This window comes from Bombus vancouverensis, chromosome 12 (genome assembly GCF_051014615.1).
Source record: "Bombus vancouverensis nearcticus chromosome 12, iyBomVanc1_principal, whole genome shotgun sequence".
NCBI lineage: Eukaryota > Metazoa > Arthropoda > Insecta > Hymenoptera > Apidae > Bombus > Bombus vancouverensis.
This window is the reverse complement of record NC_134922.1, coordinates 11113278-11138148: the sequence shown is the minus strand read 5'-3', so window position 1 is coordinate 11138148 and position 24871 is coordinate 11113278. Positions and strand designations below refer to the sequence as shown.

Genomic DNA, 24871 nt, shown 5'->3' with positions numbered 1-24871 from the left:
ATCAGATTATTATATAACCATTTATAAAGTTTCAAAACTTAACTCCAAGTATACAAAACGGATCACATTCAAACGATCACGTACTGGAAATGTGGCAAGAATACTTTTCAGATAATTACAATGGTCGCGGCGCAACGTTATGAATTGTAAAGAGCGTGGAAAACACTGATATTTTTCGATATCGATATTACAGAACACTCGACACAGAGTCCTATACAATATCGCGTCTATTCCCGTTTTTGCAATAGTGAATGTGTGAAATACCGATACATATACGAATTAGCATCTCACAGAGAATTATAATATAAATGAAATTTAGTTTTTGGTTTGACTAAATCTTTACTTTCAGGTTTAAATTTCCGCTTCTGTCGTCTTTAAAACTCTTTTTGTTGTTGTTTTCCAAAATGATCGAAGAGCTAATATTTTTCAAATGAATAGGAATAAAGAATTTGTCCGAATTTTTTTATACAAAATTTGTAATACTTTGTGAAAGAGGTGGGCGACGGAACCGTGGAAGAGTAGGTCCCTATTCGGAGTACTTTACCCACTGAACTCGGTGGTTTTCTTACCATTTTAATATCGTTCTCGACGTTACCGATTTAGCATGACGTAGGTTAAAGACCTTAGCAGTATTTGATATTACAGTTGACTTCGGTTTTCGGACAGTTTTCATTCGGACTCCTTTAATTAATTTCCACTAGGTGTGTCTGTAAGAAATTCATCTACAATAAAACTTAAATAAAATAGATCATTTAAAATCTTGTTTGTGATTTTATATATAAATGGTAATTCCATGTTTCTTGTAGCTTTTTAATAAGATAATTGTTTAAAGGTATACAATAAATACATAATTGTTGATAGAAAAAAATTTATAAAATTATCGATATTTAATCTTTCGCGTAAATTACCGTATATTAAAAGTAGGAAATATTATAAATTTCTAAACTGAACACTATTATTATAGCCATAATTTACCGAAGATAACATTCATCAGTTCGATAGAATTTCTGCTGGACAAGGCTAGATGTTCATCGCTGTGTTATGATACAGTAATTACTATAATATTCGAAGAAGCATATTCAAAAATTTTTCAGTAATAACTATAATACAACGCCGAAAAGACCATGTATTACACATATATAATTGTATATGTATATACATATGCTTATCAGCGACAAACACAATGTAATATAAGTACTTATTAGCAATGTGTTATGTTAATTACATTACATTATTTTTAGCATAAATACTGACTTTTTCAGCATACCTGCTGTTTATTGTGGCAATATTAGCATATGTGTATGTGATATACATATGTTATATATTGCAAACAAAAAATAACAGCATAGATAACAGCTGAAATATAGAGAATTGTTCTTGTCAGTATTATGTCACCTTGTCATTTTTTAATATATTACTTTTCTTACTTTTGCAAACTCTTGCTCAGTTATCTCGAGTTAATTGATATTGTTACATTGTTCGTATTATGAAATGGATAAAAAGTTTAGTTTGAGAACATGTATTCCTCTAAGTTCAATTCAAGTCAATTTATACGATGCATGTGTTTGTAAATGACCATGAGCTTTGTTAAACACATTTCTAAAATTACACGTACAAACAAATAAAACTACGTTACTACAAAAATTGCATATCGTGATAAAATTGTAGATCTTTATCGTTATACTAATAAAAATGAGAAATAAAATATTCCGACTATGGAGACACCGTGCTATGGATTGTCAGTGCATTTTCTCCTGTCATTTTCACGACTATCCATTTCAGCGGTGCTAACTTCTTCATTCGGTGAATTCAAATTTTCACCAACTAGAAGCGCTTTAATCTCGTGATACGTTTTTCCTTTTGTTTCCGGTATCCATAGGAACACCACAATATATGCCAAGAGGCATGATGCAGTGAAGATATAGTAAATCGCATACGATCCTACATTATCGGTAATCACTTGATACAGTTTCGACACGGTAAAACCAATTATACCATCGAAAATTACAATGATGGCACCAACAAAACCTTTTAGTTCCGTAGGAAATAAGTCGCATAGGAGAACATTGGATAACGTACCTAAACCAAGTTGAAACACTACTTGATATATAATTAAGTCGATAACTGGAACAATAGAGGCGTTGGAAATGTTATACTTATGTTCAACTAACAAAAGATAAGTTGCTAAAATATTCAATGTTAAACATGATCCAGCCGTGGATATAAGCAAAAAAGTTCTTCTTCCAACGAATTCCACTGTTAAGATGGTTAAACTGCCAGATGCAAGGCTAAAAAACTGGACCAAAACCGACGCTTCCTGTGGATCGATAACGATCGTTGTTTTGTTCAACAACACTTCCAGATACTGCGTAGTGATGAAGTTCCCGCTAAGTTGTTGTGCCATGATCATTCCAAGCATGATAAAGAGAGCTTTCCTGTTGCTTTGATGTAGTATTGCTTGCAGCTTGGTTATACATGTATATTTAGTTCCATCCATGTATATCTCATCTATGTCCGTCGATTCTCGTGAACCCACACTGGACTGTAAATCGCTGGATGTATCCTCATTGGATTGGATGCGTAAATCGCCTCTGGATGGCGATTGTATTTCGCATATTTGGTCTGGGTTTATTTCGTTTGTGGATGGTTGGTTTATTTTGCTTGTGGATGGTCGGTGTATTTCGCTTGCAGATGGTCGGTGTAATTCGCCCGTGGATTGCTGGTGTACGTCGCATATAACTTCTGTGTGTATTACGGATGTAGGCTGTGAGGGTGAATCGGTACTGGATGGTGAGGACATGGGATCTGTGTCTACTACTTCCCAAAAGCCTGGGTGTGCTTCGCGTCTTGATTGTGAGGGTAAGTCGCTTCCGGGTTGTGAAGGTAAATCGCTACTGGACTGTGGGGTTAAATCGCGTCTTGATTGTGAGGGTAAGTCGCTTCCGGGTTGTGAAGGTAAATCGCTACTGGACTGTGGGGTCAAATCGCGTCTTGATTGTGAGGGTAAGTCGCTTCCGGGTTGTGAAGGTAAATCGCTACTGGACTGTGGGGTTAAATCGCGTCTTGATTGTGAGGGTAAGTCGCTTCTGGGTTGTGAAGGTAAATCGCTACTGGACTGTGGGGTTAAATCGCGTCTTGATTGTGAGGGTAAGTCGCTTCTGGGTTGTGAAGGTAAAGCGCTACTGGACTGTGGGGTTAAATCGCGTCTTGATTGTGAGGGTAAGTCGCTTCTGGGTTGTGAAGGTAAATCGCTACTGGACTGTGGGGTTAAATCGCGTCTTGATTGTGAGGGTAAGTCGCTTCTGGGTTGTGAAGGTAAATCGCTACTGGACTGTGGGTTTAAATCGCGTCTTGATTGTGAGGGTAAATCGCTTCCGGGTTGTGAAGGTAAAACGCTACTGGATTGTTGGTGTACTTCGTATCTGGATTTTGGGTGTAATTCGTATCTGGTTTGTGCGCGTAGATCACGTAGTTCGATTTTCACTCTTTCAGGATCTACAATGCCTTTGTAATAGGCAATCGACTTGCATGCTTTCCTGTTTTGACCTTTTGCGACCAAGAAATACGGAGTTTCGGGGAAGCACATGTTCGACAAGATGGATGTAAACGATATTAATATAAGAACCAGCAGGAGGTACTTGTACGTTAGCCAGATTCCTAGGGCGCAGGTTACCAGTGCCCCGGCATATACGTTTACTGCGATTATAGTACCTAGGGTTGCTCTGATGTTTATGTCGGCGACTTCTGACACGAACATGGGATTTATCGTGCGGGCAATACCAACGCCTATACCGAGAAACACTCGAGCAATGTATAGCATTGGCACGGACGTTGCTTCGTAGATGATGAACCAGCCAATGGTGCATATTATGCTGCTTACAAGGAGGCATTCTTTACGACCGCCGCGATCGGCCAACTGGGCAGCCACAAGTGAACCGATCATTGAACCTAGTATCGTCAAAGAAACCATCCACGAAGATTCATCGAGCGTTATCGTTATCGGCACGTCGCCGGTTCCGGATATTAGATAAGGAAGAGAAATCGTTGTCCATCCATAGACTGTACCGACTATGACCATGGTTAGCGTTGCTGGAATAAGAAACAAGCAATGCTATATATAGCATATGTTAATTGTAGTGCGGTTTTTTTATGAAAACACTGCGTATATTTACGCAAATTTATATTTTTAATATATACTATTAATATATTTATAATCAATACATACCGCAGGCTATAAGCAATTGGACTCTTCGCGATGTTAGCCCGAATGCTTTCCACTAGTTTTATTTCTTAACTATTTCATTATTATTCTGTTAATCCATTCGCATTATATGTGCATTAAGTAAAATACTACGCGAAGTAAAATTTGCTAGATACTTGCGATAAGTCTAGGTGTATTAATGTGTAATAATGAACATGTTGCGCTTTCAGGTTTCTCATAATCATATAAAGGTCCGCACTCGATTTTTGATATAATAAGGAATCAGTGAGATGAATATCTGAATCGAAATGTCAAATTTATCGTAATGTAGGATGGAATAGAAGTGCAACTTTAAACGATGGTACGTAAGTCAATACAAGTGAGAAATAATTCACGAACAGCGCTATGAAACATCAATTCGAGAGGGGAATGGACATTGCATTCTGCGTATTAAAATTGCAGATAAGTACCTGACGTAATATCAAGAGTGAAAACTAACCGGAAAAGCATGCCAGCCATTGCCGGCATTGTGCGTCCCAGAGACTACGCCATTTCCATAGCGAAAATATACCGGCAAAATTTGAACCTCTGCCCTCAGGCGAGTGCCCAGGAGAGTCCCTGGAAACCTGAAAAACAGATAATGTTAAGAATAGAAATCATAATTCTATTCTAATTAGATAGTGTAATCAAACTTATGAGCGAATTCCAAACCACGAAATAGATATTGAGAAGTATTTAAATATTAATATTTTTTCAAGGGAATTAAGGGAATTATTTTCTATCTTCTATCTTAATAGAAATACAATTTATGGTATTTCTATCAACAGCATTAAAATATGCTTGATGTTATTTGATATTATTATAGATAGAAGACGTACTTGAGTTTTTCAGTGGCGTTTGCTAAAGGTTATTTATGTTTTTGATATCTTTCTTCTAAAATCATTTCCCTTGAGTGTCCTCCAAATCAATGATAATTTGAGAGGTTTTTATATATTTCTTAAATATTTGTTGTAATTAATGAAATATATTAACATGTCGTATAGATAATACCGAAGAACCGTTTGAACCTTGGAATATGATTCGATATTTATAAGAGGTAACAGTTTTAAGCTTTGAACTTTATATTTTGGTGGGTCGTGACGGTTTAAATCAGGCTGAAAGATTCAAAATTTTAAATGGTCACGATCGATCAAGACACAAGGTCAAAGATTTAAGATTATTGTGACTTTTAAATATCGACACGATATGTTAATACATTTCATTATGTGCCAAAAGTTTAAATAGAGACGTAGGAATCAAAATTTTGAAGTTATGGTAATACTTGCAAGTTCTATAAATCTTAATGAACCTTCGATTCAATTGTAGATTCGAAATTAATACTAATTGCTATGGATTCGTATCTCTATTTGGAAATAAAAGAATAATAGTTAAATTCGCTGAAAATAGGTATCTCAAACGGACACTTTTTTTATATTCTCATTCAATCAGAATTTGTTACTCTGCGATATTTAATTTCTAACTGTTTATTTCAAAGATATATATTGTATAATCACATTAACTGCTTACCGTCCTACGCTGGGACATGTTGCCAAAAATAAGTACTTTTACGCAATTATATAATCACGATAGATTTTCAATAATTCAATTCGTATAGTCCAATTCACTCATAATTATTTAAAAAATGCACGAATGATCTTGGGTAGTTATCTATCGTAAAAAAAGAACAACTGTAAGAAATCTTTACACTGAATCTCGTGATTTACAGATTTCGTATTGATTTGTTCGATTTACACGACTGTCACAACCATACTGGGTACTTCTGGGGCTACTTCCCCTTTACATACAGTCGACATTATTTCTGTACATAAACACTTCTAATTCTCCTTGCTACATGTTCAAATGTAACGAATCAATTTTCGATATTCTGACATAAGAACAAAATATTTTTTTACTTATTATATGTAGAAAATATCCTAATTATAATGTCAGGACAGTTGAATGCCAACTATTATATGATATATATTTCTTAAATATAAAGATTAAAGCGAGCAAAAATAATTGCAGAGCTTCTACTGTTAGTTATTATTGTTCCATGTTGCTACATAGGCTACGTCGCGATCATAATCCAGCATTTGAATTATCTTTAATTTCTTGGGGCATAGCTTCCTTTATCGCGGCAATTCTTTTTCTCTTTGCTGTTCCTCTATTTCGGCGTTTCCTACTGAAACTGTCGTATTTTCTACGATCTCTCACGCGTCGAAACACTTTTTCGTTTGAAATTTCCTCAGTAGGGAAACGCTCCGCAGAAATCATTCCCTCCTCGCATCTGCATCTTCGTACACTGAGTACACTTACATGTGTGCACTTGTCCCAATTATATCGACTACGATTGCGTTCAGGCTCACGACGCAAAGAATCATCTTACTATCATGTACGTGGGCTAGAACTATTGGGTTGGCAACTAAGTGATTGCGAGCAATATTATCCTGCTGCGATAACAGTCGTTCGTTTGCCTCTTGCTTTTCTCGGAAATCAGAGCGGTAAATAGTAATTTTCATTGCATTCAGTTTGAGATTTAGTGTTGCGTTATTATTCCATCACGATTTCGAAGTATTTTTCCATTTAGCGTTGAGATAATGAATGATCGCGTTTTTTATAGTATTGTTGAGCTTATATTATGCTCAATGCCGAATCGTATTCCACTGGATTCTGGAAGCACGTTCCTGCTCCTAGATCATCTGACGCAATTATACTAGCAGCCACCCAAATGGCTGCATAGGACGTCTCGATATTAGTGTTGCGAATACTCAAATATGAATGCACATATTACTATTTATTATTAAAATATCCAACTTTTACTTGCGGAAGTTTCGTATTTATCTTTATTTTTTTATTTTCATTAGTGAATTAATTTGTATTGCAACTATTGCATGAAGCACTGTTCGTGTATTTATCTTGAGAATTTTCTATTCTATACATGAATTTAGTTAATTAATATTGCGAAAAAGAAAAGGTAGTCCACTCACGATTTATTGCTCGGGATTATATCGAGTGGATAATGGCCGTATTTTGCTGGCCCTAATGGCTACTGATTTATTCTTCTTTTCAAGGTGACACAGTGAAACATCCTGATTACTAATAGGTAGGGTTTATAAGGAAGCCTTTAGATTTTTTATAGTTAGGTTTAAGGGAATCTTTATATTCTTGATCGGTAAGATTTATAAAGCCACTCTGTGCCTTTATTATTTTCGGATATGTATGTATTATGCAGGCCCTACGAAAACACCTTTAGGTTCCTGATTAAAGTATTGAAATTAAATTAGATGTTCTATCAGGTAGAGTTTTTCAAATTTGATGGGACAGGATCTAGATGGAACGTTTGTGAGTCAGGTGCGTGGTTATATAGAGTATCTTTACTGCAAAAAGCAATGCTTCCTAGAAGCATTAATCCGTCCCTAATAAGTACTTTAATATTTAATTAATTTATACATGCATTTAATTATACATGCATAATTAACAGTACTGTTTAAGTAGATAAGGTCGTGTAAGTAGATAAATAGTATAATTCTTTATGAAACGCATCATTCTCTTTTTTAAAACAATTTTACCACAGACGAGGAACAGGAATAGACGTGATATTCAGTGCTTGTTCACATTTTGCGGGTCGCATGACCTCTCCATTCCATTTTCGTGTCGCATGCGAAGTTACTATTTCAGTTAAATACTGGTTTGAATTAAAACTATAATCTTGTACGAAATTATAAATAAAATATAAAACAGGATATCCAATACTAGCAACGAAATACAATTCTATCATGCTACAATACTTCAGTAAGCATAACACACTATCAAAATAATAAATTACTGTATAGCAAAGTACTGTAATAAGAATTAAGTGAATCGTTTAATCAGTTCTAAATGAAATTGCAATTTCATATATCTGAAACAAAAATGTGAATTTTTAAATCTTTCCTATTTCCATCCTTGTATTCTCAAATAAATTATTAATTATACATTATCAAGTTTAGGTAATCTGATTTACTATCACAAACTCGTAATACAATACGTCGTTGAAACCGTATCAATAATTTATCGATAACGAACAGACAGTGTCCCACGGTGTCCAAAGGTTTCCGATGGTGACCCAGGAATTTCCACGGTGCCCCACGGTACCGCAGGGTTTGCTATTGTATCCCACGATTTTCCATGGTATCCCACGGTTTACCACGGTGAGCCACGGTGAGCCACGGTGGTCTACGTTGCAGTCCAGTCTAGATCATCCAAAATTCCCTTCGTGACTTTTGGTTATCCAAACTGGACCGTATATAGCGTAGTTCTTGGCTTGGTATCATTTCCAAAGATTAATCCCCCGATAAATTTTTGAAAAACGGTACCAATTACCAGATCTCACCACGAGGAGGTGACTACGCACGAGATCCACCCATGAGTTCTTTATCACTGCACCTCGATCTCGACATTCAGCATATTGACAAGAGTATCGAGTTCTAACTCTACTTAACCATGGGCCTGCCGGGCCGGGGCCACCGAACAGAATTATGAATGCACTGCCCCAACCGAACGAGTGACGTCCACTCCCGCGCCAGTCGAACAGAATTACGGCGAATGTGAAATTGCAGGTCCCTATCCGAACAGTACTGCATATCCACGATTGAATCCCCAACAGATTCGAAAGCATCACCGGCGCGTCCACAACCCCCGCGATCCCGCGCAAACATCGAGCAGTCAGCAGAACAGACGAGTCTTTGGGGTGACTTACAAATTGAAAGAGCTATGTCGCGTACGTTGACCTGCATGCACCTGGAATAGGCGCGAGCAACCCTGCCATGTGATCAGATATTTAAATCATTGATTTAAAAGTTAGGAATTGATGGTATTGTTTTAGAATAATTATCAGAATAATTAATTTATTATTTTAATTTTTTAGATTTTTAAATTTTACTATGCATCAGAATATTATACAACCATTTATAAATTTTCATAGCTTAATTCCAAGTATATAAAACGGAGCATATTCAAACGATCGCATAACGGAAGTGTAGCGACTACCCTTGTCAGATAATTACAATCGTCGCGACGCAACGTTATGAATTGTAAAGAGCGTGAAAAACACTGATATTTTTCTATATCGGTATTTTATAACACGCGACACAGAGTCTCATATAATATCACGTCTAGACCAATTATTTGTAATAGTGAATGTGCGAAATATCATATACGAATACATATACGAATTAGCATCTCACAGGGAATTATAATATAAATGAAATTTAGTTTTTGGTTTAACTAAATCTTTACTTTCAGTTTTTATTTCCGCTTCTGTCGTTTTTAAAGATGTTTTTGTTATTTGCTTTCCATAACGATCGAAGAGCTAATATTTTTCAAATGAATGAGAATAAAGAATTTCTCCGAATTCTTTTATACAAAATGATTAATATTTTGGGAAAAAGAAGGGGCAATGTTACCGTAGAAGAGAAAGTTGCTATTCAGAGTACTTTACCCAGTGAACTCGGAGGTTTTCTTATCATGTTAAAATCGTTCTCAACGTTACCGATCTAGCATTACGTAAGTTTAGGATCTTAGCTGTATTTGGTATTACAGTTGACTCGTCTTCATTCGGACTCCTTTAATTAATTTCCACTAGGGGTGTCTGTAATAAATTCGTCTATAATAAAACTTAAATAAAATAGAACATTCAAAATCTTGTTTGTGATTTTATATATAGATAGGAACTCCATGTTTCTTGTATCTTTTTAATAAGGAAGATATTTGTTTAAAAGATATACAATAAATACATAATTGTTGATAGTCAAAAATTTATAAAATTATCGATATTTAATTTTTCGCGTAAATTGTCGGATATTAAAGGTAGGAAATATTATAAATTTCTGAAGTGAACACTATTATTATAGCCATAATTTACCGAAAATAACGTTCGACAGTTCGATGTAATTCCTGCTAGACTAGGCTAGATATTTATCGCTCTGTTATAATGCAGTACTTACTGTAATATTCGAACAAACGTATTCAAATATTTTTCAGTAATAACTATAATATAACGCCGAAAAGACCATGTCTTACACATATATAATTGTATATGTATATACAAATGCTTATCAGCGACAAAACACAATGTAATATAAGTACTTATTAGCAATGCGTTATGTTAATTATATTACATTATTTTTAGTTTATTGTAACAATATTAACTTATGTATTTGCGATTACATATGTTATATATTGCAAAAAGCAAAAAATAACAGCATAGATAACAGCTGATATATAAAGAATTGTTCTTGACAGTATTATGTCATCCTGTCATTCTTTAATATATTACTTTTCTAACTTTTGCAAACTCTTGCTCAGTTATCTCGAGTTAATTGATATTGTTACATTGTTCGTATTATGAAATGGATAAAAAGTTTAGTTTGAGAACATGTATTCCCCTAAGTTCAATTCAAGTCAATTTATACGATGCATATGTTTGTAAATGACCATGAGCTTTGTTAAACACATTTCTAAAATTACACGTACAAACAAATAAAACTACGTTACTACAAAAATTGCATATCGTGATAAAATTGTAGATCTTTATCGTTATACTAATAAAAATGAGAAATAAAATATTCCGAGTATGGAGACACCGTGCTATGGATTGTCAGTGCATTTTCTCCTGTCATATTTCATGACTATCCATTTCAGCGGTGCTAACTTCTTCATTCGGTGAATTCAAATTTTCACCAACTAGAAGCGCTTTAATCTCGTGATACGTTTTTCCTTTTGTTTCCGGTATCCATAGGAACACTACAATATATGCCAAGAAGCATGATGCAGTGAAGATATAGTAAATCGCATACGATCCTACATTATCGGTAATCACTTTATACAGTACCGACACGGTAAAACCAATTATACCATCGAAAATTACAATGATGGCACCAACAAAACCTTTTAGTTCCGTAGGAAATAAGTCGCATAGGAGAACATTGGATAACGAACCTAAACCAAGTTGAAACACTACTTGATATATAATTAAGTCGATAACTGGAACAATAGAGGCGTTGGAAATGTTATACTTATGTTCAACTAACAAAAGATAAGTTGCTAAAATATTCAATGTTAAACATGATCCAGCCGTGGATATAAGCAAAAAAGTTCTTCTTCCAACGAATTCCACTGTTAAGATGGTTAAAATGCCAGATGCAAGGCTAAAAAACTGGACCAAAACCGACGCTTCCTGTGGATCGATAACGATCGTTGTTTTGTTCAACAACACTTCCAGATACTGCGTAGTGATGAAGTTCCCGCTAAGTTGTTGTGCCATGATCATTCCAAGCATGATAAAGAGAGCTTTCCTGTTGCTTTGATGTATTATTGCTTGCAGCTTGGTTATACAGATATATTTAGTTCCATCCATGTATATCTCATCTATGTCCGTCGATTCTCGTGAACCCACACTGGATTGTAAATCGCTGGATGTATCCTCATTGGATTGGATGCGTAAATCGCCTCTGGATGGCGATTGTATTTCGCATATTTGGTCTGGGTTTATTTCGTTTGTGGATGGTTGGTTTATTTTGCTTGTGGATGGTCGATGTATTTCGCTTGCAGATGGTCGGTGTAATTCGCCCGTGGATTGCTGATGTACGTCGCATATAACTTCTGTGTGTATTTCGGATGTAGGCTGTGAGGGTGAATCGGTACTGGATGGTGAGGACATGGGATCTGTGTCTACTACTTCCCAAAAGCCTGGGTGTGCTTCGCGTCTTGATTGTGAGGGTAAGGCGCTTCCGGGTTGTGAAGGTAAATCGCTACTGCACTGTGGGGTTAAATCGCGTCTTGATTGTGAGGGTAAGTCGCTTCTGGGTTGTGAAGGTAAATCGCTATTGGACTGTGGGGTTAAATTGCGTCTTGATTGTGAGGGTAAGTCGCTTCCGGGTTGTGAAGGTAAAAGGCTACTGGATTGTTGGTGTACTTCGTATCTGGATTTTGGGTATAATTCGTATCTGGTTTGTGCGCGTAGATCACGTAGTTCGATATTCACTCTTTCAGGATCTACAATGCCTTTGTAATAGGCAATCGACTTGCATGCTTTCTTGTTTTGACCTTTTGCGACCAAGAAATACGGAGTTTCGGGGAAGCACATGTTCGACAAGATGGATGTAAATGATACTAATATAAGAAACAGCAGGAGGTACTTGTACGTTAGCCAGATTCCTAGGGCGCAGGTTAACAGTGCCCCGGCATATACGTTCACTGCGATTATAGTACCTAGGGTTGCTCTGATGTTTATGTCGGCGACTTCTGACACGAACATGGGATTTATCGTGCGGGCAATACCAACGCCTATACCGAGAATCCATCTGGCAAAGTATAGCATTCGCACGGACTTTGCTTCGTAGATAATGAACCAGCCAATGGTGCATATTGTGCTGCTTACAAGGAGGCATTCTTTACGACCGCCGCGATCGGCCCACTGGGCAGCCACAAGTGAACCGATCATTGAACCTAGTATCGTCAATGAAACCATCCACGAAGATTCATCGAGCGTTATCGTTATCGGCACGTCGCCGGTTCCGGATATTAGATAAGGAAGAGAAATCGTTGTCCATCCATAGACTGTACCGACTATGACCATGGTTAGCGTTGCTGGAATAAGAAACAAGCAATGCTATATATAGCATATGTTAATTGTAGTGCGGTTTTTTAATGAAAACACTGCGTATATTTACGCAAATTTATATTTTTAATATATACTATTAATATATTTATAATCAATACATACCGCAGGCTATAAGCAATTGGACTCTTCGCGATGTTAGCCCGAATGCTTTCCACTAGTTTTATTTCTTAACTATTTCATTATTATTCTGTTAATCCATTCGCATTATATGTGCATTAAGTAAAATACTACGCGAAGTAAAATTTGCTAGATACTTGCGATAAGTCTAGGTGTATTAATGTGTAATAATGAACATGTTGCGCTTTCAGGTTTCTCATAAACATATAAAGGTCCGCACTCGATTTTTGATATAATAAGGAATCAGTGAGATGAATATCTGAATCGAAATGTCAAATTTATCGTAATGTAGGATGGAATAGAAGTGCAATTTTAAACGATGGTACGTAAGTCAATACAAGTGAGAAATAATTCACGAACAGCGCTATGAAACATCAATTCGAGAGGGGAATGGACATTGCATTCTGCGTATTAAAATTGCAGATAAGTACCTGACGTAATATCAAGAGTGAAAACTAACCGGAAATACATGCTCGAAATTGCCGGCTTTGTAAGATGCAGGGACTAGGACATTTCCCTTGCGGAGATGATCGATCAGGATCTAAACCTCCGCCCTCAGGCGAGTACGCAGGAGGGTTCCTAGGAACCTGGAAAACAGATACCTTTGTTAAGAATAGAAATCATAATTCTTATCTAATTAGATAGTGTAATCAATCTTTTGAGCGAGTTCCAAACCACGGAAAAGATATCAAGAAGTATTTAAATATTAACATTATTTCAAGGTAATTAAAAAAATTTTCTTTCCCCTATCCTAATGGAAGTACAATTTATGATATTTCTATCAACAGCATTAAAATATTCTTGACGTTATTTGATGTTATTATAGATAGAAGACGTACTTGAGTTTTTCACTGACGTTTGCTAATGGTTATTTGTGCTTTTGAAAACTTTCTTCTACAATCTTTTCCTTTGAGTGTCCTCCAAATCAATGATAATTTGTAATGTTTTTATATGTTTCTTAATTATCTTTTCTAAATAATGAAATATATTAACATGTCGTACAGATAATACCGAAGAACAGTTTGAACCTTCGAATGTGATTCGATATTTATAGGACGTAACGGTTTTAAGCTGTGAGCTTTATGTGTTGGTGGGTCGTGACGGTTTAAATCAGGGTGAAAGATTCAAAATTTTAAATGATCGCGATCGATTAAGACACAGGGTCAAAGATGTGAGATTATTGTGACTTTTAAATATCGAATCATACTCGAAGGTTCAGACGGTTCTTTGGTATTATCGACACGATATGTTAATACATTTCGTTATGTGCCAAAACTTTAAATAGAGACGTAGGAATCAAAACTTTAATTGCTATGGATTCCAATCTCTATTTGGAAATAAAAGAATAATAGTTAAATTCGCTGAAAATAGGTACCTCAAACAGACGCTATTTTTTATATTCTCGTTGAATTAGAATTTAGGATTTGTTATTCGGCGATGTTTAATTTCTAGCCGTTTATTTCAAAAATATTTATCATATAATCATATTAAATGCTTACCGTTGTACTCTCGGACATGCTGCCAAAAATAAGTACCTTCACGCAATTATATAATCACGATAGATTTTCAATAATTCAATTTGTAGAATTCAGTTCACTCATAATTATTTAAAAATGCAAGAATGTCCTGGGGTAGTTATCTATCGCAAAAAAAGAACAACTGTAAGAAATCTTTACACTGAATCTCGCGATTTGCGGATTTCGTATCGACTTGTTCGATTTACACGACTACCACAACTATACTGGGTACATCTGGGGCTACTTCCCCTTTACATACAGTCGACATTATTTCAACACATAAACACTTCTAATTCTCCTTGTTATATGTTTAAATGTAACGAATTAATTTTAAATATTCCGAGATAGGAACAATAATGTTTTTGTACATATTATATCTAGGAAATATCCTAATTATAATGTTAGAACAGTCGAATGCCGACTATTATATGATACGTATTTCCTATAATATAAAAATTAAAATGAGCAAAAATAATTGCACATCTTCGTCTATTAGTTATTTTTGTTCTATGTTACAACATCGGCTACGTTGCGATCACAATGCAGCATTTGAATTTATAACATTATAATATTATAATATTATAGCATTTGGGTTTATAAGGAAACCTTTACATTTTTTATAGCTAGGTTTAAGGGAATCTTTATATTCTTGATCGGTAAGAATTACGAAGCCACTCTGTGCCTTTATTATGTTCGGATTTTTACGTATTATGCAGGGCTTGCGAAAACGCCTTTAGTTTTCTAATTATAGTATTGAAATTAAATTAGATGTTCTATCAGGTAGAGTTTTTCAAATTTGATGGGACAGGATCTAGATGGAACGTTTGTAAGTCTGGTGAGTGGTTATGTAGAGTAGCTTTACTGCTAAAAAGCAATGCTTCCTAGAAGCATTAATCCGTTCCTAATAAGTACTTCAATATTTAATTAATTTATACATGCGTAATTAACAGTAATGTTTAAGTAGATAATGTAGTGTAAGTAGATAAGCAGTATAATTCTTTATGAGGCGCGTCTTTCCTATTTTTAAAATAATTTTACCACAGACGAGGAAGAGGAATCGACGTGACATTCAATGCTTGTCCGACTGTCACATTTTGCCGGTCGCATGACCTCTCCATTCCATTTTCGTGTCGCATGCGAAGTTACTATTTCAGTTAAATACTGGTTTGAATTAAAACTATAATCTTGTACGAAATTATAAATAAAATATAAAACAGGATATCCAATACTAGCAACGAAATACAATTCTATCATGCTACAATACTTCAGTAAGCATAACACACTATCAAAATAATAAATTACTGTATAGTAAAGTACTGTAATAAGAATTAAGTGAATCGTTTAATAAGTTCTAAATGAAATTGCAATTTCATATATCTGAAACAAAAATGTGAATTTTTAAATCTTTCCTATTTCCATCCTTGTATTCTCAAATAAATTATTAATTATACATTATCAAGTTTAGGTAATCTGATTTACTATCACAAACTCGTAATACAATACGTCGTTGAAACCGGATCGATAATTTATCGATAACGAACAGGCAGTGTCCCACGGTGTCCAAAGGTTTCTCATGGTGACCCAGGAATTTCCACGGTGCCCCACGGTACCGCAGGGTTTGCTATTGTATCCCACGATTTTCCATGGTATCCCACGGTTTACCACGGTGAGCCACGGTGAGCCACGATGGTCTACGTTGCAGTCCAGTCTAGATCATCCAAAATTCTCTTCGTGACTTTTGGTTATCCAAACTGGACTGTATATAGCGTAGTTCTTGGCTTGGCATCATTTCCAAAGATTAATCCCCCGATAAATTTTTGAAAAACGGTACCAATTACCAGATCTCACCACGAGGAGGTGACTACGCACGAGATCCACCCATGAGTTCTTTATCACTGCACCTCGATCTCGACATTCAGCATAACGATCGAAGAGCTAATATTTTTCAAATGAATGAGAATAAAGAATTTCTCCGAATTCTTTTATACAAAATGATTAATATTTTGGGAAAAAGAAGGGGCGATGTTACCGTGAAAGATGAAAGTTGCTATTCAGTGTACTTTACCCAGTGAACTTCAAGGTTTTCTTACCATGTTAAAATAGTTCTCGACGTAACCGATCTAGTATGACGCAGGTTCAGGACCTTAGCGGTATTTGGTATTACAGTTGAGTCGTCTTCATTCGGACACCTGTAATTAATTTCCACTAGGGGTGTCTGTAATAAATTCGTCTATAATAAAACTTAAATAAAATAGAACATTCAAAATCTTGTTTGTGATTTTATATATAGATAGGAACTCCATGTTTCTTGTATCTTTTTAATAAGGAAGATATTTGTTTAAAAGATATACAATAAATACATAATTGTTGATAGACAAAAATTTATAAAATTATCGATATTTAATTTTTCGCGTAAATTGTCGGATATTAAAGGTAGGAAATATTATAAATTTCTGAAGTGAACACTATTATTATAGCCATAATTTACCGAAAATAACGTTCGACAGTTCGATGTAATTCCTGCTAGACTAGGCTAGATATTTATCACTGTGTTATAATACAGTAATTACTGTAATATTCGAACAAACGTATTCAAATATTTTTCAGTAATAACTGTAATATAACGCCGAAAAGACCATGTCTTACACATATATAATTGTATATGTATATACATACGCTTATCAGCGACAAAACACAATGTAATATAAGTACTTATTAGCAATACGTTATGTTAATTATATTACATTATTTTTAGCATAAATACTGACCTTTTGAGCATACTTGCTGTTTATTATAACAATATTAACATATGTATATGTGATATACATATATGTGATATACATATGTTATATATTGCAAACAAAAAATAACAGCATAGATAACAGCTGAGATATAGAATATTTATTCCTGTCAGTATTATGTCATCCTGTCATTCTTTAATATATTACTTTTCTAACTTTTGCAAGCTGTTGTTCAGTTATCTCGAGTTAAATGATATTGTTACATTGTTTGTGTTATGAAATGGATAAAAAGTTTAGTTTGAGAACATGTGTTCCTCTAAGTTCAATGCAAGTCAATTTAAACGATGCATATGTTTCTAAATGACCATCAGCTTTGTTAGACACATTTCTAAAATTACACTTAGAAACGTATAAAACTCCGTTACTACAGAAATTGCATATCGAGATAAAATTGTAGATCTTTATCGTTATACTAATAAAAATGGGAAATAAAATATGCCGAGTAAGTAGATACCGTCCCACGGATGTACAGTGCAATTTCTCCTGTCATATTTCACGACTATCCATTTCAGCGGTGCTAACTTCTTCATTCGGTGAATTCAAATTTTCACCAACTAGAAGCGCTTTAATCTCGTGATACGTTTTTCCTTTTGTTTCCGGTACCCATATGTACACTATCACAAATGCCACCGAGCATGATGCCGCGAAGATAAAGTAAATCCCGCACGATCCTGCATTATCGGTAATCACTTGATACAGTTTCGGCACGGTAAAACCAATTATACCATCGAAAATTGTAATGATGGCACGAACGGAGCCTTTTAGTTCCGTAGGAAATAACTCGCGTAGGAGAACATTGGGTAACGTACCTAAACCAATGTGAAACATTACTTGATATATAATTAAGTCGATAACTGGAAGAATAGAGAAGTTGGAAACGTCAAACTCATGTTGATCTAACAAAAGATAAATTGCTAGAATAATCAATGTAGAACACGATCCAAGCGTAGACAGAATCAAAAGTTTTCTTCTTCCCTTATATTCCACTTGTAAGGGGGATATAGAACTAGATATAGAGTCGGCACCCAGGACCAACATTGTCGCTTCGTGTGTGTCGAGGCCAATCGTTGTTTTGCTCAACAACACATGCAGATACTGCATAGTGATGAAGTTTCCGCTAAGTTGTTGTGCCATGATCAAGCCAAGCATGATAAACAAAGCTTTTCTGTTGCTTCCTTGTAGTATTTCTCGCAGCTTGGTTGACCAGGTATATTTAGTGAGTATATTTAAACGGTGTAATTCCCTTCTTATTAGTGAGTGTATTCCGCTTGTGGGCTCTGGGTGTATTTCGCTTGTGGATGGTTGGTGTAATTCGCTTGTGGATTGTGAGTGTAATTCGCGCGAGGGTTGTAGGGGTATTTGACCTGTGGGTTGCGGTAATACTTCGCATGTGACTTCTGAGTGTAGTGCAGATATGGGTTGTGAGGATAACTCCCTTCTGGATTGTGAGGGTAAATCGCTTCTTGATTGTGAGGGTAAATCGCTTTTTGATTGTGAGGATAAATCGCTTCTGGATTGTTCGTGTAATTCGTATCTGGTCTGTGCGCGTAGAGCACTTAGTTCCATTTCCTCTCCGTGAATATTTTCGGTGACTGTGCAATATCCCATCGATTGCCGTGCTTGCCCCATTTGATCTGTTGCCACCGAGAAATATTGAGTTGCGGTGAAATACTTGATCGACAAGAAGCATATAAAGGATAGTATTACAAGAAGCAGCAGCAGTGACTTGTACATCATCCAGAGTCCTATGGTGTAGATCACTATTGACCCGATAGATGCGTTCGCTGCGATTAGAAAACCTAGGAAGCCTCTGATTTTGACGTCGAGGATTTCTGACAGGTAGATGGGATTTACCGTACTGCCAATACCAACGCCTATACCGAGAATCACCCGAGCAAGGTATAGCATTGGCACGGAAGTTGCGTCGTAGGTGATGAACCAGCCTAAGGTGAACATTGTGTTGCATAATACGAGGCAGATGTTAGAACCGCTACGGGCGGCCAACTGTGCAGCCACAAGTGAACCGATCATTGAACCAAGTACTGTCAAAGAAACCACCCATGAAGATTCGTCGTGTGTTATCGTCAGCGGCACGCCGCCGATCCCGGCTATTAGATAATAAAGAGAAATCGTTGTCCATCCGTTGACTGAACCGACTAGGACCATGGCTAACGTTGCTGGAATGAGAGACAGGTAATGCTATATATAGCATATGTTAATTGTATTGCGGTCGTTTGATAATTACACTGCATATATTTATGCAAATTTGTACTTTTAACATATACTGTTAATATATTTATAATTAACACATACCGCAGGCTATAAGTAATTGAACTCTTCGCGATGTTAGCTGGAATGCTTTCCACTAGTTTCACTTCTTAACTATTCTATCATTAATCTGTTAATCCATTCGCATTATATGTGCATTAGGAAAAATACTACATGAAGTAAAATACTACATGAAGTAAAATACTACATGTAGTAAAATTTGTTAGAGACTTGCGATTAGTCTTGGTATATTAATGTGTAATAATGTACATATTTTCGATTTCAGATTTCTCATTAATATATAAAAGTCTGCACTCGATTTATGATATAATAAAGAATCAGTGCGATGAATATCAGAATCGAAATGTCAAATTTATTATAATGTACGATGGAATAGAAATGCAACTTTAAACGATGGTACGTAAGTCATTAGAATTGAGAAATAATTCAAGAACACCACTATGAAACATCAATTCGAGGAGGCAAAAGAAATTGCATTCTGCATATTGAAATTACAGATAAATACATGACGCAATATCAAGAGTGAAAACTAACCGGTAATAGATATTAGGCATCGCTGGCATTGTGAGTTGGAGACCATAAGAGCTTCCCCTTCCGGAGATGAACGGAAAGGATTGAAATCATCATCCTGAGAGGATCTCCTGGGAACCTGGAAAACAGATATCTTTGTTAAGAATAGAAATCATAATTCCATTTTAATTAGAGAGTCTAAGCAAACTTTTAAGCGAATATAACATCCAAACCGCGGAAAACATATTAATACGTATCTAAATATTAGTATTTTTCCAAAGGAATTAAAAAATTTTCTTTCTCCTATCTTAATAGAAATACAATATATGGAATTTCTATCAACAGCATTAAAATATGCTTGATGTTATTTGATGTTATTATAGATAGAAGACGTACTTGAGTTTTTCACTGGCGTTTGCCGAAGGTTATTTATGCTTTGACATCTTTCTTCTAAAATCATTTACTTTGAGTGTCCTCCAAATCAATGATAATTTGAGAGGTTTTTACATATTTCTTAAATATTTGTTGTAATTAATGAAATATATTAACATGTCGTATAGATAATACCGAAGAACTGTTTGAACCTTCGAGTATGATTCGATATTTATAAGAGGTAACAGTTTTAAGCTTTGAACATTATGTTTTGGTGGATCGTGACAGTTTAAATCAGGGTGAAAGATTCAAAATTTTAAATGATCACGTTCGATCAAGATTCAGTGTTGAAGATTTAAGATTATTGTGACTTTTAAATATCGAATCATATTCGTAGGTTCAGACGATTCTTTGGTATTATCGACACGATATGTTAATACGTTTCATTATGTGCCAAAACCTTAAATCGAGACGTAGGAATCAAAACTTTAATTGCTATGGATTCGTCTCTGTTATTTGGAAATAAGAGAATAATAGTTAAATTCGCTGAAAATAGGTATATCAAACAGACGCTTTTTTATATTCTCGTTGAATTAGAATTTAGGATTTGTTACTCTGCGATATTTAATTTCTAGCCGTTAATTTCAAAAATATTTATCATATAATCATATTAAATGCTTACCGTGCTAGGTTGTGACATGCTGCCAGAAATAAGTACTTTCACGAAATAATATAATCACGAAATAATAATAGATTTCCTATAATTCAATTTGTAGAATCCAGTTCACTCATAATTATTTAAGAAATGCACGAAAGGTGTGAGGAGTTATCTATCGCAAAAAAAGAACAACTGTAAGAAATCTTTACACTCAATCTCGCAATTTACGGATTTCGTATCGACTTGTTCGATTTACACGACTACCACAACCATACTGGGTACTTCTGGGTCTACTTCCCCTTTACATACAGTCGACATTATTTCAACACATAAACACTTCTAATTCTCCTTGTTATATCTTTAAATGTAACGAATTAATTTTAAATATTTCGACATAGGAACAATAATATTTTTGTACTTATTATATCTAGGAAACGTCCTAATTATAATGTTAGAACAGTCGAATGCCAACTATTATATGATATATATTTCCTCTAATATACAAATTAAAATGAACAAAAATAATTGCACAGCTTCGACTATTGGTTACATTTGTTCCATGTTGCTACATTGGCTACGTTGCGATCATAATCCAGCATTTGAATTATCTTTAATTTCTTGAAGCATAGCTTCCTTTATCGCGGCAATACATTTTCTCCTTGCTTTCCCTCTATTTCGACGTTTCCTACTGAAACTGTCGTATTTTCTACGATCTCTCACGCTTCGAAACACTTCTTCGTTTGAAATTTCCTCAGTAAAGAAACGCTTCGCCCATATCATTTTCCCTCCCTGCATCTGCATCTTCGCACACTGAGTACACTTACATCGTATCTATAATTTCTGCGAATGTGTACAATATTGCTCGATTCCTGGTGCACTTGCCCCAATTATATCGAATAAGATTGCGTTCAGGCTCACGACGTAAAGAATCATCGGACTCTCGTATACATTGGCTTTGAGCTATTGGGTTTGCAACTAAGTGATAGGGGATTTTGTCATTAGGTGGTTTTGAGTGCATATATTACTATTCATTATTAAAATATCCAACTTTTACTTGCGGAAGTTTCGTATTTATCTTTATTTTTTTATTTTCATTAGTGAATTAATTTGTATTGCAACTATTGCATGAAGCACTGTTCGTGTATTTATCTTGAGAATTTTCTATTCTATACATGAATTTAGTTAATTAATATTGCGAAAAAGAAAAGGTAGTCCACTCACGATTTATTGCTCGGGATTATATCTAGTGGATAATGGCCGTATTTTGCTGGCCCTAATGGCTACTGATTTATTCTTCTTTTCAAGGTGACACAGTGAAACATCTTGATTTCTAATAGGTAGGGTTTATAAGGAAGCCTTTAGATTTTTTATAGTTAGGTTTAAGGGAATCTTTATATTCTTGATCGGTAAGATTTATAAAGCCACTCTGTGCCTTTAATATTTTCGGATATGTATGTATTATGCAGGCCCTACGAAAACACCTTTAGGTTCCTGATTAAAGTATTGAAATTAAATTAGATGTTCTATCAGGTAGAGTTTTTCAAATGTGATGGGACAGGATCTAGATGGAACGTTTGTGAGCCAGGTGCGTGGTTATATAGAGTATCTTTACTGCAAAAAGCAATGCTTCCTAGAAGCATTAATCCGTCCCTAATAAGTACTTTAATATTTAATTAATTTATACATGCGTTTAATTATACATGCATAATTAACAGTACTGTTTAAGTAGATAAGGTAGTGTAAGTAGATAAATAGTATAATTCTTTATGAAACGCATCATTCTCTTTTTTAAAACAATTTTACCACAGACGAGGAACAGGAATAGACGTGATATTCAGTGCTTGTTCACATTTTGCGGGTCGCATGACCTCTCCATTCCATTTTCGTGTCGCATGCGAAGTTACTACTTCAGTTTAATACTGGTTTGAATTAAAACTATAATCTTGTACGAAATTATAAATAAAATATAAAACAGGATATCCAATACTAGCAACGAAATATAATTCTATCATGCTACAATACTTCAGTAAACATAACACACTATGAAAATAATAAATTACTGTACTATAAAGTACTGTAATAAGAATTAAATGAATCGTTTAATCAGTTCTAAATAAAATTGCAATTTCATATATCTGAAACAAAAATGTGAATTTTCATATCTTTCCATTTTTCATCCTTGTATTCTCAAATCAATTATTAATTATATATTATCAAGTATAGGTAATCTGATTTATTATCACAAACTCGTAATAAAATCCATCGATGGAACCGTTTCGATAATTCATCGATAACGATCAGACAGCATACCTCGATGTCCTACGGTGTACCTCGATGTCCTACGGTGTACCTCGATGTCCCACGACATCCGACGACATCCCACGGCATCCGACGACATCCCAAGATGTCCCACGACGTCCCGAGGTGTCCCACGACGTCCCAAGATGTCCCACGACATCCCGAGGTGTCCCACGACGTCCCAAGATGTCCCACGACGTCCCAAGATGTCCCACGACGTCCAAAGATGTCCCACGACGTCCCAAGATGTCCCACGACGTCCCGAGGTGTCCCAGGACATTCCAAGATGTCCTTACGATACCCCATTCTGTCCCATGGTAAATTCTCTTCGTAGCATTTTGTGTATCAAACTGTACCAACGGTGTCCAACGTTGCAGTCCAGTCTAGATCATCCTATATTCTCTTCATGGCATTCGGTGATTCAAATCGGACCAACGGTGTTCCACGGTGCCCCATGTTGCTGTCCAATCTAAATCATCGAAAATTCTCTTCGTGACTTCTGGTGATCCAAACTGGATTGCATTAGCGTAGTTCATGGCTTGGTACCGTTTTCCAAAGATTAGTCAACTGATTAATTTTTGGAAAACTACTGCGTACGAGATCCGCCCATGAGTTCCTTATCACTGCACATCGATCTCGACATTCAACCTATTGACAGGAATGTCGAGGTCTCACTCTACTTAACCATGGGCCTGCCACTGAACAGAATTAGGAATGCACGGCCCCAACTGAACGAGTGGCGTCCATCCCTGCGCCACTCGAACAGAATTACGGAGGACGTGAAATTGCAGGTCCCTGTCCGAGTACCCAAGTACCAATCAGACAGAACTGCAAATCCACGACTGAATCCCTAACAGATTCGCAAGCATCACCGGCGCGACGACAACTCCCGCGATCCCGCGCAAACATCGAGCAGTCGCTAGAACAGATGTGTTCTTGGGGCGACTTACTAATAGAAAGCGCTATGCAGTGCACGTTGACCTGCATGCAACCAGAACATGCGCAAGCGACTATGCCATGTGATCGTATATTTACATCGTTGATTTAAAAGTTAGGAATTGATGTTATTGTTTTAGATTTATTATCAGGATAATGAATTTATTATTTTAATTTTTTAGATTTTTAAATTTTACTATGCATCAGAATATCATACAACCATTTATAAATTTTCATAACTTAATTCCAAGTATATAAAACGGAGCACATTCAAACGATCATATAATGGAAATGTAGCGAGTATCCTTGTCAGATAATTACAACCGTCGCGACGCAAGGTTATGACTTGTAGAGAGCATGAAAAACACTGATATATTTCGATATCGGTATTTCAGAAGACGCGAAACAGAGGCCCCGTATAATGTCACGTCTAGTCGCTTTTTTATAATAGTGAATATGCAAAATATCGAT

At 35.6% G+C, this 24871-nt stretch overlaps 3 protein-coding genes across 3 annotated transcripts; all 3 read right to left on the bottom strand.

The window, feature by feature from the left end:
• Positions 1 to 1729: 1729 nt before the first annotated feature.
• On the bottom strand, positions 1730 to 5785 carry LOC117155035 (facilitated trehalose transporter Tret1-like). Its single transcript, XM_033330575.1, has 4 exons — positions 5768 to 5785; positions 4701 to 4827; positions 3424 to 4089; positions 1730 to 3015 (listed from the first exon to the last, which is right to left on the bottom strand). The coding sequence occupies exons 1-4, from the start codon at positions 5783 to 5785 to the stop codon at positions 1730 to 1732; spliced, it is 2097 nt and encodes a 698-aa protein (XP_033186466.1).
• Positions 5786 to 10671: 4886 nt separating this feature from the next.
• On the bottom strand, positions 10672 to 14536 carry LOC117155034 (uncharacterized). The gene is made up of 3 exons (XM_033330574.2): positions 14519 to 14536; positions 13480 to 13606; positions 10672 to 12868 (listed from the first exon to the last, which is right to left on the bottom strand). The coding sequence occupies exons 1-3, from the start codon at positions 14534 to 14536 to the stop codon at positions 10896 to 10898; spliced, it is 2118 nt and encodes a 705-aa protein (XP_033186465.2). The 3' UTR covers positions 10672 to 10895.
• Positions 14537 to 17823: 3287 nt separating this feature from the next.
• LOC117155275 (facilitated trehalose transporter Tret1-like) lies at positions 17824 to 21208 on the bottom strand. Its single transcript, XM_033331085.2, has 3 exons — positions 21191 to 21208; positions 20161 to 20275; positions 17824 to 19514 (listed from the first exon to the last, which is right to left on the bottom strand). The coding sequence occupies exons 1-3, from the start codon at positions 21206 to 21208 to the stop codon at positions 17824 to 17826; spliced, it is 1824 nt and encodes a 607-aa protein (XP_033186976.2).
• Between the last annotated feature and the right edge of the window lie 3663 nt (positions 21209 to 24871).